Below are 15,226 nucleotides of genomic sequence, written 5' to 3'. Positions count from 1 at the left end.
GAATGTGAAAACCTAGAAGTCCTTGCTTGGACAGAAACCTGCTCTCACAGTTTGTGTCACTGGCCGGACACAGCACTGCCACCAGCCCAGGGCACTGCGGCCAAGGGGACGGAGGTACAATGGTACCTCTTAAACTCCCAAAGGCTTTGGATAACGTTCCTGCACCAACAAAGCCTCTGCCCAGAGCCACCCAGCCTAGAGAGAGCTGCTCTCACCCCCCGTGCCTGCAGCCATCCTCCCGCAGGGATGCCCAGGTGCCCGCGGGATGCCCGGCCTTGGCACCCACACCCTCCGGGAGCCGTCCCGGTGAGGAGCGGGGAAGGCAGCGGGGAAGGCAGGCACAGCGCCCCGCTCTGCCAAAATAATTAGTTATTTACAGACTCTTCCGCCACCACGGTCACCCCTGACCTCCTTCGGCAGCCGGAGCGATTAGAGCCCACTGCCGCAGACGTCTGGCTGCTTAACACGGCCCGGCACACTGGCACTCCAGCCGGGCGAGACTCCGCGCCCCCGCCCCCAAAAAGCCCTTTTATAATCCTAATCTGGGAGCGCCACACACAGAAACCAGCTGCTTCCTCCACCGCAGCGCCGCAGCCTGCCATACGGAATGGAGCCTGCAAGGAAATGTTCGGGGGGATCGCTTGGCCAGTTAACCTATTCCGAGGGTTAAGTTAGAGGAGTTTGCAGTTATGCCGCCGCTTTCCCGGAGCGTTGCTGCCTTGGTAACTTTTCGCTGAGAAATTAAAGAGCATCTGGTGGTGGCTGCTCCGAGGATCACTCGAAGTTGTATTAGAAAGATACATAAAATAAAGAGACGGGAGGAAGAAAAAACGCTGTGTGATGAATTTATCTCAGGGAGGCTCAACTCTGTCCTTCCCACCTAAGCCAGGTGGAGGAAGAGATCAGGTAACAGCCCCTGCAGTGCAACCAAAGCTCTCCTGGAGCACTGAGGTGAGTGAATGCTGCCCGTCACCAGCAGGAAATAAATAATAACACTGGCGATAAAGAAACCTACAGGAATATGAAGTAAGGGCAGGCAGCAGCAAGGGAGCTCTGTCCAAGGCTCCCAGGAGCTAATGGGAACTCAGTGTTTGAATGGTAGGACCCCAGAGCTGACAGAGGGCAGGGGACAAGTCAGGGAAGGATCTCAGGAGTCGTGTGGCATCAGACATGAGGCTCCTACAACACCCACCCGAATTCAGGCAAGGTCTCCTCTGCTGTACTTCACTGTCCCCAGCCTCTCGCACACCCCCATCCATAACTGGCACCTGCCTCCTACCAAGCCTTTCATACACTGAAAAAAATGGGAAAAAAATTATAAACTATGCTGCTTCTAAAAAGTCACAGAATGAAATTAAAAGCCTGAGTTGTTCCAACAAAACCTCATGCCAAGAGTTAGACTGGAAGAGAAGCTTTTTCTTCAAAAGACATTACACATTTTAATTCACAACTTTTATCATAACCATGAGCCTTGATCAGACACAAAGTAAAGTCTCTCATCCTTGGGATTCTGTGGGACATAGTTTATGTTCAGCAACTGGCTGACACAAAAAAGAACTGTATCTTCATTATTTATACACTGCTATTGGTATGCACATCTAGCCCGGCCTGTTAAAGTCAGGAAAGAATAATGGTCTATTCAGTACCGGTAGTGTTAATAAAATCAGGCAAATCCAGCTTAGTTTTGTCTGAACACGAATGAGATTAAATCAAGATTAAAAGTGCATACAGTACAAAGGGTATGGTTTATGCTAAAATTCAGAATGAACACATTTGAGTACCCGGTATACAAATGCCTGCAGACCTTCCCCGGGACTCAGACACCTGAATTAAACAACGATGAAACTGGAGAAGGAGAAGGCAGATGACACTGGACAAAAGCCATCCAAAATACCAAGGGACAGATGCTCTGCAGCCCCGCTGGAGGTAACGGGGCAGATCCTGTGCTAGCAGAGACAGGCACAGCTCAGCTGGCTCCCCCAGCACACACCGAGCGCCAGCCTGCCCCGTCGCAGTGCCAGGAATATATGCAAAATCCAGACTCTTTCCCAAGTTTTCCTTTTGGGCCATTTTGCATTAGTCTGTGCAGGGTTTGGATTTCACGGCACTGAACGAGGTGCTAAGCACGGTACAATCCTGACAACCCTCCAGGGCCGGGGTTCCTTGAAAATCTTCCCTTTACAAAAAATACCATTTGCTTGAAACTGCCAGAGAGCCCAACTCATTCCTCTTTCCTCAGCAGCAATATTCCTTCTCTCTCATCTCCGTGCACTTCATTTCCAAGAGGGAAAGAGCACACAGAGAAGTGGTGGATATTTAGGTCAGGCAGTGGCCTCACTGCTACTCTGCGAGGGCTGAAAAATATTAACGAAAAAAGGCAAATCGTCCTTCGGAACAAAAAGCCCCGAGGGGCTGGAGACGGGGGGAACAGGTTCCCAAATACAAGCCCTCCCCGGGTGTCCGGACCGCGATGCTCCCCCAGCCGGTACCGAGAGGAGGGTGATTTACCCCGGGGGAGCTCAGACCCCCGAGGGAGGCTCGGGGGCCCCGCAGCATCACCCCGCAGGAGGGAAAGGCGCGGGGCAGGGGCGGCTGCGCCCGCCGGGGCACGGCGAGGAAGGGGCGAGATGCGGGCGGTGATGGAGCCGCGATGGGGAAGAGCGCGGATCTCACACAGCCGGTGCCGGGGAGCGCCCGGTGGAGGCTGATCCCGGGGAAGCTGATCCCGGGGAGCTCCGCCAGCCCGGCCCGCGCCGTGTCACACCCGCACCAACATCCCAGCAGCAACAGATGAGAGACCAGGGCTCGCACGGAGGGGGAAGGAAAATCACTCCGAGAAAGCGCATCGCAGCGAAGGGTCCCGGCGCCGCCGGGAGCCCCCGCGGAAACTTCCCCGCCCGCGGCGGGGCCGCCGGGCGATCCCGCACCCACGGGCACCTCCCGCACCCACCCCGGGGAGCAGCAGGACAAGTACTTACTGATCTCCATGCTCTGGAACAAAGACCTTTTGCAGTTGCATGTGCAGGACACATTGGGCTGAATAGCTACGGCCGTGCTGTTCAGCCCCATGAAGTTATACATTTAAACAAAAAAAAAAAAAAAAAAAAAAAAAAAAAAAGGGGGAAAAAAAAAAAAAGGGAAGAAGGCGACGGCGACACAAAGAACTTCCCAGCCGCCGAGCGCTCCCCGGGCAGCACCACATAAAGCCGGGGCTCCTCCTCGGCGCGGGGGGGCGGAGGGAGGGAAATGCAGCTACGATCAGAAATTGGAAATAAAAAACCCGGCGCGGCGCAGCGGCCCCGGCAGCGGCTCCGCTCGGCCCCGCGGCTGCTCCGCGCCCCTCCGGCCCGGGAGGCGGCTGCGCTGGGCCCGGAGCGGCAGCCCCGCACTTTTGTGGGGCGCGGCGCGGTGGGAGCGCGGTGGGAGCGCGGCCCGCCCGCTCCCGCTCCGCTCCCGCCCCCCGCGCTCATTCACGGCCACGGGGACGCGGCCGCGCCGCCGCCGCCGCGGGCGGGACCGTGACGTCAGCGCCAGACGGGGACTGCCCTTCCCTCCTTCCCTGCTTCCCTACCCTGCTTCCCTTCCCTCCTTCCCTTGCCTTCCCGGCGCCGCCGCCGGGACCAGCGGTGGGGGGGAGGGCGCGGGGGGGCGGCGGGAGCGCGCCCTGCGCTGCCCCGCGCCCGGTGCGGGACCCCCGGGACGCGCCCAAGGGGGGCGGCGGCTGCTCCAGGGGACTACGGAATCACAGAGTGGGTCAGGCTGGAAGGGACCGCAGTGGGGCATCTGGTCCCACCTCCCTGCTCCAGCAGGGTCATCCCAGAGCACACGGCACAGGATTGTGTCCAGACGGCTCTGGAATATCTCCAGTGAGGAGACTCCACACCCTCTCTGGTCTCTATTCAGTGCCCAGTCACTGTGCAGGGAAGAAATTCTTCCTCATGTCCAGGTGGAACTTCCTGGGCATCAGTTCCTGCCCGTCCCTCGTGTCCCATTGTTGGGCCCCCAACAAGCAGAGCCTGGTCCATGCTCTGACCCCTTCCTGCAGGCCCTGACACACATGGATGGAGTCCCCTTTTCAGTGTGTCTTCTCAAGGCTGAACAGGCCCAGCTCCCTCAGCCTTTCCTTGCAAGAGAGATGCTGCAGTTGCACTTGCCCTCCCACACCCACTGTAGATCTTTAATGCACCACCCACACTACTGAGCCCACCCTTCTCAGAGCCCACCCCAGGTGGGTTTGGTGTCACCCACCACTCCTGGCCTCCACCAGGACTCATCAGAGATTTTGCAGATCAGCCCCCAAAGCACCTGGATTCAGGCATCCTGCAGGAAAAACACCTGCAAGCCGAGCTCACCCACAACACCCACCCTGCTGCACCCCCACAGCACCGAGACACGGGGCTTCAGTCTCGCCTCACACAGCCAGTCCCCAACGTGGCTTCTCAGACAAAAAAATGGGAAAGACTGGAAAAGAAATGTGGGGGAAAAACCTGCGCCATGGCTGAACCTGGTGTAAATTCCGCCATTAGCTCCAATGTTAATGCCAATGATGCTGCTTTCTACTCAGAAACTATTCCAGACAGAGACATTCCCGCTTTGTTTCAAACCATATGCTTTAAAATGGAGTGACCCCATTCACTCCATAGACAGGTAAAAGGAAAAAAACATCATCTCTCCTCGAGGGCTCAGCGTGCCAAGCTTTAGTCAAGAGAGATTTTATTTTTTTTTTCCCTGGGAAATAAACCTGTGAAAACAGAGGTTTATAATGAAAATGCTGAAACAAGCTTAACTACAGCAGTGCGAAGTAGCTGCTATAATACTCGGTGAATCCTGTTACTGGGAGATAAAGGCAGCTTCAGTTATCTTCTAAGAAAGCATATTTTCCCATAATTGTTGATAGCTCTGATTTAGGATTTGGGAGTATCTGAAGAGTCCCCAGCTGGGCCTGAGCTCCCCAGAGATGCTTCTGGGAAGATTCGCCAAGACTGGGATGAGCAACTGACCTGCAGAAATCCTATTCCTACAAAGCTGTGGCAATCCCACAAGATGGATGGTGTTGAGAGTCGGGTCAGGCACGGTGGCACTCACTGGTAAGATTTTTTTCACCCCAAAAAATGGAATTTATTTCTACATGACTGCTTACAAACTAATGTTAAATAGCTGCCCGTGCTTTACTCCTGCAGCCCCATCCAGTCCTGTGAAAATGCCTGGAGAGAAGGAACAAGGAATTTCCAGGTTGTTTAATCTTTTACTTCTTGCCACTTGACAGATGGTAACTCCCAACAATTACTAATCCAAAGGAAACACGGAAGAGGATCGTGCAGCTCAGATAGAAACAAGCTTTAAGAAGTTTGTGCTTCCCAGAAGTGAATTATCCAAGGAGTGCTATTCCCAAAGGCGGTGGGAGGCACCGGGGTGGCCCTGGAGGAGGGGGTTAGTGTGCAGGGAGAGGAGGGACAATTACCTGAAAAAAAATCTACACTAGGACTAGATAAAGCAATTCCAATCCTATTTTTATATTTTGTTCCCTGCCTTACTTTCCTCATTGGTAACACACAGGAGGGGTAATCCTTTACCTGCTTTTTGGCTGATTGCTTCAGGTTGGTCCAGGGAGGCTCCATTTCTTTTGTGGCAGTCAAACTTTTGGAAATGCTTCATGAAAATGTGAAGCAACATCACCCTTATTACAGGGCTGTGGCCCTCGGGTGGGAGCCCACCAGCCCCAGGAAGGCCATCAAGAATGTCAAAGCCAGGAACACACAGAGTCAAAACTCTGAAGATAAATGCCAGTTCAGCTATGCTTTATCAGTCAACCCACTTTTGTTATTATTTAACTGGAAATATATTTTTATGTTATTTTTAAAACACTCAGTTGAATGTAGGGACCATTCTCCAATGGACCTTGCTTGACTGGCCAGGAGGGGCAGATGCAAGCTAAGCTGAGCCCAGCAGCTTGCAACTAACACCCTTTGCACTTAAAACACTGCCATAAAGTCAAGGTGAACAGTACAAAATGGTCTCAAGCAAGTAAATGCAGCTCTAAGCAATGTATTATTCCTCTGTGGCAGGTCAGGTCCTCGAGTGGTGGGTTACAGAACCCTTCTGCACAATCTCTGCTGCAACAAGCACAGCTCTGCCTTTCCCAGCTGGGCACGGCATCACCCACAGGCCCAGGGATAAAGGCTCCAGTTTCAGATGCAGGCTGCTGCAAGTTCACACATCTTCCCAACCTTCTTTAAAAATAAAGAAAAAAAATAAATGTTTGCAAGTCGATGCTGGTTTAAAAATGTTATGTTTACCACCACCCCCATTTCATCTGAACGACTCATGTGGCTTTAAGAACAATCAGCATTTTTCCACCATGATTTAAGAACAAATAATTAAAGCCATCCCAGATGGGCTTGTAAAAATTAAAAGTACATCAGCTAAGCTAAACGCTTCACCCTGTTCTTTGTAATGACACCATCCACCCTCCAGCCCACCCTGTTTGTCAGAGTCTCTTCTGTACCAGCAGCAAGTACTGGTCAGTGGGACACTTCCAGAGTACACTGTTGTTGATTTTGGCTCCTGCATTCTGTCACTGATCAGCTTTCTTCCACTTCTTTTTATGTCCTCCCTGGAGACCCCTCTGATGGCTCCAGGATGAGTCTGGCACTGCAAGATCTCCCTTTGCTTCCTGGATTTGCCATAAAACTTCAGGGTGAGCCGAGGCTGCTCCCTGGGCCTCAGGCTCTTCAGCCATGGAAAGGGACACACAGGAGCTCCAATGTCATCTGAGACCCTTGGACAAACTGAAGGACATGGGCACATCAGTTGGTTCTGGCCAGTTTGGGACTGTAACTTAATTTTGCTCATCGCCAGACCAGAAGTCAGGCATTTGCCTGTGCAGTCACATTTAAATCTTCCCTTTTATTCCTCACTGCAGCACTTCATCCCTAGTTAAATCAGCAGCACTAAGGGTAAATTCATAAAATGTGATGGGAAAGCAAGATCCACGTGAGAAATAAGTAACTCCAAGAGTCAAATCGTATTCTTCCAAAAGTGGTTGAGTCAATCTAAGGAAAAACAAAACAAAAAAGCTCCACATCTCCCCAAAGCTTTGTTAACTAAACAGTTGTCCATTAAAGAGTCCAAATATTTCCCAGCATTAGTCTTTGGATTAATGTTAAATCGATACACACTAACGCAATAGGGCAATAGTTACCATGGTGAATAATTCTATATTTATTTTCAAGCAAGCCTTATTTCTAACAATTCCAGACATGGTTTCCACTTTCTGGTGACTAACCTCTTAATTTAAGTTTATTTTTCTTAGCTGTTTGGTACCAGAAACTCAAGTTTTCTCCCCAGCAATTAGAACAAGTGTTCTCTGCCACAACAGAGAACAATGCCGTGGGAACATGGATGCTCAGCAGCTTTAGCTGAGGGCTCCTTTGCCTGGGAAGGTCAGCACAGCTACGTCTCAGGTATGATTTGAAGTGTACAGGATGGTGTGAATTAAGCCTCTGATGGACAAGCCCTCATCCTTACTTGGAATGTCAGAAGCCTTTTCCCTCTGAGGCTCAATCCCATTTGTGAAGTGCCGATAACCTGCCTCAAACAATATTCCACGTCCAAAATGACCTCCTTCCCCTCTCTGGGAGCCCCCTCTCAGCCCACCCACTCCCTCCTTTCTCCCTGGGCGAGGCCAGGACCCTCCTTCCCTCCTGCTGTGACATCGGGTTGACAGGGGACAATGACCCTGCTGTCACCAACCCTGCAGTTCACAGCTGCCTCCTGAGTGCTTTTTTCCATCCCTGCACAGGGTTGGGTCCCATTTAGGAGGTTTTGTTCCCAACCAGGAGAGATAAAAAGTCAGTGAGTATTTGTCTGTAACGAAAATTTTTACTGAAGCCACCAGAATGTTATTCCAACCCATCCTGTCCCATTTGGGGCCTGATATTACTCCATCTGACGTCACTGGAAAGACTCTACCTTTACATTTTATTGAGGCACTGGTAGAAAATATATCACTGCACTACCAAAAAACAATCACCCTCCGAATTCATAGCTCCCCAACTGAACACATTTCATTTTCTTGTGCTAGAAAAACCAGGATGGCACATGTGAAATGGAGCAGCACTGAGGGAAGAGTTTTAACTCCATGAATATAAAATAATCCTTAACTTTTTTTTTTTTTTTTTTGATGAAACAACAGGCATTTTGGAGAGAGGAATGGCGTTTTGGAAAGCAGACAAAGATGACCCTGAGCTCCCCGACTGAGAGCTGACATACCCAAGTGAAGACTCCAAGCTCATCCAAGGGAGCACTTGGGCGATGCTGAAAGCCAGCTCTGCCCCTCTGACCCGCTCCCAGCAGCGCTGCTGCTTCTGCAGCAGAGTGGGAGCCGAGCAGCTGCCAAGTTCATAGATCCAACTGTCCTTACATGATGCCCACCTGCACCTGGTTACAAACACACACACACACACACGGACACGCTCCTGTCTGCCAAAACCGCCACTGCTGCGCTTCGTTTCTTTTGTTTCTCTCGAGACGTCAGATCAGCCAAACCCAGGCCCTGCTCTGCCCTCTTCTGCCTGGACACCCCTGGGCGGGCTGGGGCTCTCACAGGTACCGCTCGGTGCCCCTGAGCGCTCACACCCGCTGCCCGTGCTCCCAGCGCGGCCACCGGCCCGGAGTCACCCGCGGAGCCCTCTGGCCCCGCTCTGCGAGGAGCAGGCTCCGGAGATGCTCCTGTCCTGAGCCGCCATTCAGTGCCAGCACAGGGCGAGCGCTGCCCTCCCCCTCCCACCATTGCGGGGTCCCACAGGGGTTCACCAGCGCTGTCCCCCCGAGCCCGCAGGGACACCCGGCAGGACAAACCACCCACCCCGCGGGGCGGCCGCGGCCCCTTTAAAGGCCCCTCACGCGGCGGGGGCGGCCCCGCCGTGCCGGGCGGGCGCTGCCCCGCCCCCGGCCCGTAAGGGACGCGCCGGCTCGGCCAATCAGAAGTGCCGGCCGTGGCCGCGGGGAGCGAGGCAGCCAATGAGCCCCGGAGAAGGGGTGGCGGCGGCGCCACGTGGGGCGGGGCCGTGACCGCGCCGTGACCCGGGGCCGCCACAGAGGCGCAGCGCGCGCCCGCCCGCGCCGCCGCCTTAAAGGGCCAGTGCGGGGCCGGGAGGGGCCCTGCGGGGTGCGGGACAGCGGGGTGCGGGTGTGGGTGTCGGTGTGGGTGTGGGTGTGGGTGTGGGTGTGGGTGTGGGTGTGGGTGTGGGTGTCGGTGTGGGTGTCGGTGTGGGTGTCGGTGTGGGTGTCGGTGTGCGCGGGGGCTGTCACGGCACCCCCGGCGCTGCCAGCGCATCCTGCCCCGGCCACGGCCAGCTCGCCCGGTGCATCGCACATGGCATCACCTCTGCGGGACGGCGAACGGGGACCGTGCCCTGCCCTGGGACAGACGGACAGCCAGGGCTCGAGTGCACCCGCTGTGCAGGACAGACGGACAGGCAGTGCTGGGCCATGAGCTCCCGCGTTCCCTGTGCAGGGCTCCACAGCCCGCTCCGCGCACAGACAGCGGCAGGGCCTCCGAGGCTGCCACGACCGTGACCTTAAACTCTGCTTCCCTTTAGGCTTTAGTTCTTTTATACCCTCGAAATGCCTCTCGGTGACACCGCGGAAACCCCCGGTCAGGAGCATCGCCCGGGACGGGCCGAGCCGCTCCCGCTCCCCGGGTGCTGCCGGTGGGAATGACAGCGCAGCAGAGGGAGAAGCCCCCAGGATGTGGGGGGGTGTGTGGCAGGGGCTGAGCTCGGCCTGGGCTGTGGGTGGCGGGGAGCCAAGCGCAGCTGAGCGGCCCCACGGTGCAGAGGGGCCCATTGTCCCTGGGCAGGACACACAGAACTGACACCCCGAGGGGCCCCGGGCACTGCCCGCTGCACATCTGACATGGCCATCGCTGCCCCATAAACCTGGGGACGGGGGAGCTTCGACACCAGAGAGACAGGAAAGCAAACAAACAGGAGGGCTAGGAAAGAGGGAGGATCCTGGAACACAATCGCTCCCATAAATGTCTTTTCCGTAAGTCTATTTACTCAGCTGCTGAAATTATTTCAGCCGAGTGATTAGTCTTACATGCTAAAACCAAGCCATCCATTCTCCTCTCTGATAGTCCAAAATCCTACATCTGGTACTTTATCTACAGCCTATTTTCCCCCCTTTTGTTTAAAAGAGAGCATTTCTGCAGTGTTTGATCCCCAGATGCACTGTATCATCACAGTTTGGGCTCAGGGGTGAATCACAGACATTAAAATTGGTTGTTTCAGTCCCACTTGGCTGCAGAGAGTTGAATCCTCCCTCACAAGGCTTTATTTTCTAACACAGAAGAGACAAAATTGATAATTTGAGAGCCTGACTTGCAAAGAGAATGAAAGGAAAATGTTTTAGCTTCAGATGATTAACAGCCTTAAAACACACATTTGACCTCCCTGTGGTGCCTTAGGGTGTTGTCTCTGGGGATGGGGCTCTCTGAGGGTTCTCTGTTTCCTAAAACATATTCCAGGTAAAATTAGAGGCCTTAAAGACTTTGTGTGAGGCCAGATCATCAGCAGCAGCCTCAGCGATTCTCTGAGCTTGAGACCGGCTAAAGTACATTGTGTATTGTACATCCAGGTGTCAGTGTGGTATACAATAAAATAACTGAGTACGGGATGTGCATAAAACATCCCATTACCAATAATCTCCAGTTTAATGGGAACATTTAAAAAGCCACATTTTTGCACTTCTTTCTCAAATCACGTGGAGTCTTGCCTGAGCCTGGCACTGCTTGGCACAAAGAGAACTTACAGGCACATCTAATTAAATCATATGAATCAGGGATATTGAATTGTTGAAAGGGTTTTTTTCTTGTTGTTATTGCAGTTCTAGATTTCTAATGATACCAATAATCTGTGAAATTATTAATTCCAAGGCTTAAGAGAAAACACAAGAAAGACACCTTTTTGGGACTCCAGGGGCTGCATGTGAATCTGATTTTCCAAATGAAATGAGTTATAATATCAGTTAAAACCTAAAGGCTTCACTTTCACAAATCTTTTATGCTAGATTTTATACAGCTAATACATCGCCAATGTTTCCAAGGAAACCAATATGCCCTGTTCTCACTGAAACAAATCTCACTATTAAAACAATTAAAAACTTAATCTGGGTTCCCTCCCTTCCTCCCCCTGTCTCCTTTTGGTATTATCGTGTGCATTTTAATTAAAAACACGATTGCAAGAAATTTTTTACACATACGTAGGCTACAGCATAAATTACCTACAGGAACCTTCACTCTGGAGCGTAATAATCGGGAACAAAACGTATTGTAACAACTGAGCAAAGCCAAATTAAGAGGAGTCTTGATGAATCAGTTATAGCCACTGCTCATCTCTGAAGGCCACAGCTGATGGAGAGGAGTTTAAAACTCTGCCTGGCTGTGAAAAACCCAGGTTTAGGTGTCAGGTGTGGATTACACAAATTCCTGGATCTCAGCTGACACTGAGACAGTCCTGGCTGGCCGGAAGCTCCGGCTGTCCAAAGAGGAAAAGGCAGCTCCCAAGGGCACCAGCAGTCGGCTGTTGGGAAGGAATTCTCCCGTTTTTTATTGCTGGATGACCGAGCGATGGGTTTTAAGGTCACGGTGGCTACAGGATGCATCCGTTTCCCGACCCGCTTCCGCAGAGCCGCCGCTGCACTGACCCTGCACTACAGAGAGGTGGGATGCCATGGGATAGAGTCGCCTGAAGGCAGGCTCAGAGGGGTCTCCTGCCTTGTGCTCAGTGTAAAAGATGCACAGATGTGGCACTCAGGGACAGAGTTAATGATGGCCTTGGCACTGCTGGGGGAGCAGTTGGACTCAGTGATCTTAGAGGTCTTTTCCAACCTAAACAATTCTGTGATTCTATAAACTTAATCAAATGAGAGGCCCCGATACCTCCACACTCTGCACCCATACACTCTGCAATGAGAGTGCCTGGAGAAAGAGAGGGCTTGAAAATCCATCACTGATAGCAGGCTGGGAAAACCTGATGGGGCTTTACAGCCGCTGTCAAAGCAGCCCCCTCCAAAGCTGGGTCTTGGTGGCACAGACAGGGCAACTGATGTCCTTCTTTGGAGGAAGTTCCTTGTCCTGCTGGGTTTCTGTGTGTAAGATTTTTGGGGTGCAGGCCAGAGCTGACACCTCAACTCAGTGCCAGAGGCACTTTCCACTGGCAAGAGCACAGCCCAGTCCCAGGGATGGCGGAGCTCGGAGAAGCTGCTGCGCTCCTTGAGCCTCTCTTGGTTTGTTTTTGCTGACTTGGAGAGCACCACTGCTGTCCTCAGGAGTTGGAAAACAAACAGGAACCCCGGGTGCCAGCACCAAGGAGCTTAAAGCCTCGACACAAACACACGGTTCAGGCTCTGTGCTCCAAGTGTTTTGCTGGTTTGATCTGAAGAGGTATTAGGATCCAGCCGCGGGGCTTTGGTGTCTGTCTGCCGAGGAGAGGGATCTGCAGGTCAAGAGGCTCCTGAGAAGAGGAAACCGGCTCCAAGCACGAGGAGTGAATGGCACTGGGAAGGCAGCAAACACAGCCCCACTCTTTGTTCCCCCTCATTGTGTTCCCAGCTCTCCCTGCTGCACATTCACCCGGCTCCTCTGTTCCCCTTGTGTGCGACTTCCACTCCCGTGACAAGAGGCTGAGCACGAAGGAAGGGAGCAGTCGGCACATGGATGTTTCATGTGGATCCAAGAGCTAAATCTGGCCCTGGCTTGTGTGCTCTCCCCGGCTCCCCAGGGAGCAGAAGGGAAACGCAGCCAGAGCCGCTTCCTCCACCATTGTCTGAGCACTGGGACATCCTTCTGCCCGCGCAGGCCAAGGGCAGGGGATGGGGATGGGGTGTCTGGGAAGCTTCCAGTTTGCCTCACGCCTCTGCACAGGGCTGGACTGAGAAACTGGATTGGGGCCCAGGCTCTGTCCTCCCTCCCTGGGATTCCCTTAGGCATTGGGTTGCCCAGAAGATTTAGGGAAATGAATCTTGCTCGCTGCTTTCACACACATCTTTTAGGGTACTGTGTGTTGCTGTGTGCTCTTTGCAAATGCAGTTTCCTGTGAAAAAAAAACCCAGCCTTGCTAACATCCCACATGTAATGTGATACATTCCCATTCATACACACTTCCCACCACTCCGACACGCAGCACTGTACAACCAGAGAGACAGAAAGTGTACGGCACGTCTGCACTCAGAAGTACAGAATTCTTCTGGCGTGCAGGGGGTGACTTGGGGTTATTTGGGTGTGTTTCCACCCCCCCCCCCCCGACTCCCCCCTTTTCCAGAAGAGTTTGGAAAATTACTTTCCACCATCTGCCCTGCCAGAGCTAGGAAATATTTGGAATACATTCCATTCTCCTAATGAACACGCAGCAGCAGGGGTGCTGCAAATGAGAGAGACAAAATCTTTCTAATGAACAACAAATGAACTAGAAATCACATCTACATCACTTCAGCTTTTGTTGCCTATAGCTTTAGGGTGATTCATGGAGACAAAAATCAATGAATGCGCTGTAGACCCAGGTCTAGCACGGCGTGCAGAAGTCTTGCCGTGACCCAAGCCATATTTGTTTTGGATACAAATACAGACTCTCACTTGCTTCCTTTTCCTTTAATTGACAAAAAAAGTAGGGGAAGAATTTAAGTATAGTCCCTACAACTCTTGTTAACGCTCTTCAAGACGTGTTGAATTTATAGGATACTGTCAAACGCATATTAGTATTCATGACACAAATCATGTTGCTCCCAACTGGTGTATAGAGCTGTATCATGCTCTTTTGTTAAAAAAATAATGTGCTCAAAATGAAGAAATTAGTGGTTCTTTCTCAGAGGAAATGGGCCAAAAAGCTCCAGTTGATCCATGCTCTCCAGAGACTGGGGATGGATGTTGCTGAGCATGGACAGAGGTGAATTTCCAGACCCACCACAGCAGAAATCAAGGGCTTCTCTCAAGTACTGTATGTGCCATTATGAATATGCAATTAGCTGCTCTTCTCTTAAGAGTTTTGCCTGCTGCAAACCAGCCAGACATCAGCAAGTTTCCACCCAAGGCTTTTGGTGTCAGAAACTTGGACGTTCAAAGGGGAAATCTCAGTTCAAGGCTCAGATGCTGTGCAAGGGACACTGTGACCCATCACAGCTGGCTTTAGCACAGGAGAAGTGAGGGGAATAAGGCATTCCTAGAGCTACAAACCCATCCACATCTGTGGGGAATCTCGGCTGGGCCGGGACCCCTTGTATGGAACGAGAAACTGGCTGAGAATGGAGGCCCTGGTCCTGACAACGCACTGCTGCATCCTGAGAGAGCAGAGGAGCAGCAGGAGGGAGCTGTCCCGTGGGAACAGGGAACACTGTCTCATGAGAACAAGGACTTGTTCTGAACAGAGTGACTGAGAAAAATATAAACATCAAAGGAAAACAGGGACAGGTGTACAGAAATGTTGTGAGAAAGTAGAACTGAGAAGGTCCAACTAAAATCCACCTATTAGCTGTAAGAATTGCAGTTTGTGTGTTTAAATTGACCTATCTGTGTAATATACCTGTACCAAAAGAACTGTATTTAAGAAGCTGTAAATTGCAGCTCGTGGCTGCTGCTGCTATTCCTATCCTTTCCAATAAACTTTCTTGCTGAATATTACATGTCAGAGTCCGTCCCAACAATGACACATGTCCTTATTGGCAAAACCTCTGATCAGACACTGTGGCTTTTCTTCAAGCCTCCTTACAGGTGGATTTATTTTCTTACACCAGTCCACGAGCTCTAGCCCAAAATACTCAAGGAGTGACAAGTGCCAACAGAGAACTCAAATCATCAGCTCCAAAGCTGAGGCATCTCTCAGCTCCCCCCTTAAAGGAAAAGCCACAGGAGCATAGGGAATGTTTCCAGCCTGCACTGAATATCATCACACCAGCCACGGCAGGGCAAAAGTAGCATTGCCAGGCCAGGCAAATGTAAGTGCTAGAACAGGGAAGGGGCTGAGTCCTAGAAATGGAACCTTAGAAGACACTACTGACACTTTACACACTACTCTGAAATCCTAGATTGATGCCACACATTTCCTAGAGCATTCCCAGAGCACAGAGTTCCTCATAGGAAGCATCACCAGCAGGCAATATTGGAAACAAATACCAAGAAATCCATCTCATCCTGCCTTATGGGAGGTTTGTGAAACTCTGGAGCCTTTAG

General features: G+C 52.0%; 1 protein-coding gene and 1 long non-coding RNA gene across 4 annotated transcripts in view; both read right to left on the bottom strand.

Annotated features, from left to right (window-relative positions):
* PMEPA1 (prostate transmembrane protein, androgen induced 1) overlaps positions 1-3,143 on the bottom strand; it is a 48,951-nt gene extending 45,808 nt beyond the window's left edge. For all 3 annotated transcript variants that reach the window (XM_064674128.1, XM_064674129.1, XM_064674130.1), the window contains exon 1: positions 2,979-3,143. In XM_064674128.1, the coding sequence (XP_064530198.1) occupies positions 2,979-3,081 (103 nt within the window). In that variant the 5' untranslated portion in view covers positions 3,082-3,143. The remainder of the gene's footprint in view (positions 1-2,978) is intronic.
* A 7,903-nt stretch (positions 3,144-11,046) lies between these two features.
* Positions 11,047-15,226, bottom strand: part of LOC135423659 (uncharacterized) — a 224,447-nt gene continuing 220,267 nt past the window's right edge. Inside the window, exon 5 of the long non-coding RNA XR_010434870.1 lies at positions 11,047-13,097. This is a non-coding gene — a long non-coding RNA (uncharacterized LOC135423659). The remainder of the gene's footprint in view (positions 13,098-15,226) is intronic.

The sequence above is a fragment of the Pseudopipra pipra genome, chromosome 17 (genome assembly GCF_036250125.1).
Source record: "Pseudopipra pipra isolate bDixPip1 chromosome 17, bDixPip1.hap1, whole genome shotgun sequence".
NCBI lineage: Eukaryota > Metazoa > Chordata > Aves > Passeriformes > Pipridae > Pseudopipra > Pseudopipra pipra.
Note: the sequence above shows the minus strand (reverse complement) of the source record. Positions and strands in the feature narration are given on the sequence as shown.